The following is a 3,670-nucleotide window of genomic DNA, read 5'->3' on the forward strand; positions in this document are numbered from 1 at the left end:
TCCTCTAGAATCTTCTTTTCCTTCATCAATGTTGGCCTTCTTTCCTTTGGTCTCAATCAAAACTTTGATTGTCTTCTTGGTGAATGTATTCTTTGGGCGAGGGGGTCACTTCTTTCATGGTGATTCGTCTCGCCTCTTGTAATTTTTCCTTCTTCCACAATCATCCTATATACCTTACTCCTAAGTATACCATGTTAATATTCCCTTCTTAATTAGATCCTCAATTGCGTCTTTCAAGTGCATGCATTCATCTGTATTATACATATGGCTCTTGTGGAAATGACAAAACCTTGTCTTATTGGTCCTAGTCAATTCCTTACTGGGTAAGTTTTTATTAACCTGACTTCCTTTAAGTCGATGTTAGCATGCTCCTGCAAAATCTTTTACCTTTGCGTGTTTATAGGAGTGTAAGATGAGTCAATCTCCTTTACTCGGAGTCGGTTGAGGCCCCTTTCTATCATTTAGTTAATCGTCTTAGAAGATAATATGATGACTTCAAACCGTTCTTCTTTTAACAAGATAATTTTCATTAATATTCCTCCATCTTTTGATGATGAAAGATCTAATTTATGAAAAGAAAGAATAGAAAAAACATTTCGACTATTTTGATTGCAATTTACTTCATTTTATTTTAAATGGTCATTTTGTCCCTCTTCATTTTACTAATAATGAAATAGTAGTTAGACAAACCAAATTACTTGTATATCACATAAGATACAAGAAAAGTATTTAACTGTAGTATGACTAAAGATGTGTGGGGCACCCTTAAAAAATATATCTAATTCCAATTAAGATCCAAAGGATAAACACATGTATCCAAGAAGATGAGAAATTTGATTAAGAGACTTTGAAGATATTAAAAATTTTGATGAATTTCAAGAAAAATCAAATAAAAAGAAAATTATCATGAAGCTTAAAAATACTAATTCAATTGCTTAATAGTGAGGAAAGGCCGAAGAAGTTTTTAAAAGATCATCACCAAAAATTTCATACAAAAGAGCAATCACCATACATGATAATTCTTTTGAAGAATCATCATGAGATAATTCTTATGAAGAATCAATATTCGAAGAGCTTATACCACCATATGAAAATTTTACTGCATCACGTGAAAGAAGTTTGGACAACATATGAAAAATCAATTGGAAAAATCTCTAAAGATTCTTGCCAAAGCTTCATTCAAAAATTCATCAGAAAATTTAAGTGAAACGTCCTCTAAAATGTCAAACAAAGAGTCTAATGAAGGATTAACCACCAAGTTAACTAGAAAGAAATTGAGCATTACCACACCAAAAGCTACAATAATTTCTAAACAAACAAACATCAATCAGCTAGCATGGCATTCACAACAATATCCATGCTTCTGAATTTCATTAACTTCTAACATCTTTGTTCTTAACAACTCCACAAACACAAGAAAGCTAAATCAATCTAAAGCAAGCTAAAGCTGTTATTTCAATCATAGCCATAAAGTCATGATAATCGGCTTCTGATTGGATGGCTATAGTAGCCTAACCCCTAGCGTCTTCTAGGAGCCGTTGCCCTTCTAGCATTGAAATAAGCAGCAGCAACAGGGACACCAAGGTCATTTTGATCTGCAAAATTTCGTGTGTTGAAGTGATCCCTCGAAAAAGGACATGTAATGGAGTACTTGTTCCCCCTTTTTTGCTTGAAAAGGACAAACACATATCTATGGATTCCTATATTAGGCTTTGGTTTCTCATAGCTTGTCAACTCTTTTCCTGTACATTCACCAAGTTGGAGAAAATTTAGGGTAAACTTTTACGTTCTTTCAACAAAAACATCATTAATATGTTCAATAAATCTATGTTCAAAACCTACCAAATGTGGAATCTGTTGTCCCTGGAATGTCTGTCACCATCCTACAAAAATTCATTATTAGTTATAACCAAAATTGGATATTCATTTCTTTCAATACAATGTACTTTCATTACTCACCTAATGTGCAAATTAATATTATTACACCATAATCAATCAACCTTAAGTGGTAAATAAACTTTAGATGTTAAAAATCTACTTATAGGCTATGGCTATGAAATCGCTTAAACCTAGCTCATATAAAAAAATTCTAATGAAAAATCAGTTTGAATATTTTTGAAATAATATTTTAAATATTTTATCATTTTATTATTAATATATTTATACCAAAGTTAAATAAAAAACACTTAAATCTGAAGCTATTTAAAATAAATTTTCATAAAAAATATTTATAAGATACATTATTTTTAAAATTATATTTTTGATTATATTTTATTCTCTAATATTATATATCTATGTTATATGATATAAAAATTAATGTTATTTATAAAAAATAAATTTAAAAAATATTAATATTTTAAAAAATATTTTTATAAAATTTATTTTTAAAAATAAAAAAATAAAGCTATTTTTTAAAAACTACAACAAACCGTCTCTAATCTAATCCTCATAAGTTTTCCATATTGATATATCAAAGCATCAAATGATCAATCAAATGATCAAACTCTTCCATATAGTAACTATTATTGTGCATGTTTTATAGTAAATAGTTTTATTTAATTTTTCATTTTTGACTCAGTTTTATTTCTATTTTTTTAGGAATATAAGTATTCCTACCACTTTAAATGATTATTACCATTAAAAGTTTTCTTTTTTTATTGGAAGAAAAGAGTAATAACTACTAGTAACTCACTACTAGAAACTCAGAAACATAAATGTGAAATCTATGGTTCCTAATAATAAACCAATATTAACTACAGTTAAACTAAGATTTGCTGACATATTAAACTTTCTTTGTTGAAATATTTATAACCAGATCGATCGATTTAGAGGCAAAATAACCTATATTTCAAGGTATATAATCGATTTAGAGACAAAATAACCTATTTCAAGGTATATGATCAAGATAGTGATATATTAAATACCAGTGCAAGTGTTCTTTCATGTAAGGATCACTTGGGCCAGGAACATCTGGGTCTATCATGATCTGCAGGAAAACAATAAATAATTAACTTATTTTTCTAATAAAAGAGCTTTTTACACCATCTAATAATCACTTAAAAAAGAGCTTTTTGCACCATCTATTAATCACTTAAGATGTCTAAACACAAATAAAAAAAGTATAAGAAATATATATAGTTAATACCAGGGTAAAGAGGGACCTCATGTCCCCTCCTTGAATCTGAATCCTTGGCTTAGTCTTAACTGTAGAAGGAAAGGGTACTTCATATCCAGTAAAGATTTCTTTGTTGTTGTAAATTACAGACATTTTTATGCTTGCGGTAAAATAATCAATTACATCTCCTATCACTCTCCCAAGAATTAGAGGATCTGAATTCATACTTCCCAAGAGAATGAACAAGTACAATAAAACTACTAAGTGCTTACGAATGAATGAATAACAACTATAGTTAGCATGGTATTTATACTGAGAGGCATTAAAACGAGAGCTATACGGTGTTATTTTGAAAAATTAAAAAATATTAGAGGTGAAGTTACCATTTAATTATTTATTCGGTTATTTTTAAATTAAGGGATAAAGTTCTCACTTTTCATGTCAATATTTATTATCTAGATATTATAACTGAGATGAAATCAATTCCGCATCCGACCTAACATAACATAATATATACTATTTGTAGTAATTAATATGAATTTTTTTTTTAAATAT

At 28.7% G+C, this 3,670-nt stretch overlaps 1 protein-coding gene across 1 annotated transcript; it reads right to left on the bottom strand.

Moving 5' to 3' along the window:
- Positions 1 to 1,314: 1,314 nt before the first annotated feature.
- LOC127092241 (CEN-like protein 2) lies at positions 1,315 to 3,398 on the bottom strand. Its single transcript, XM_051031089.1, has 4 exons — positions 3,146 to 3,398; positions 2,925 to 2,986; positions 1,843 to 1,883; positions 1,315 to 1,742 (listed from the first exon to the last, which is right to left on the bottom strand). The coding sequence occupies exons 1-4, from the start codon at positions 3,338 to 3,340 to the stop codon at positions 1,519 to 1,521; spliced, it is 522 nt and encodes a 173-aa protein (XP_050887046.1). The 5' UTR covers positions 3,341 to 3,398; the 3' UTR covers positions 1,315 to 1,518.
- Between the last annotated feature and the right edge of the window lie 272 nt (positions 3,399 to 3,670).

The sequence above is a fragment of the Lathyrus oleraceus genome, chromosome 6 (assembly GCF_024323335.1).
Source record: "Lathyrus oleraceus cultivar Zhongwan6 chromosome 6, CAAS_Psat_ZW6_1.0, whole genome shotgun sequence".
NCBI lineage: Eukaryota > Viridiplantae > Streptophyta > Magnoliopsida > Fabales > Fabaceae > Lathyrus > Lathyrus oleraceus.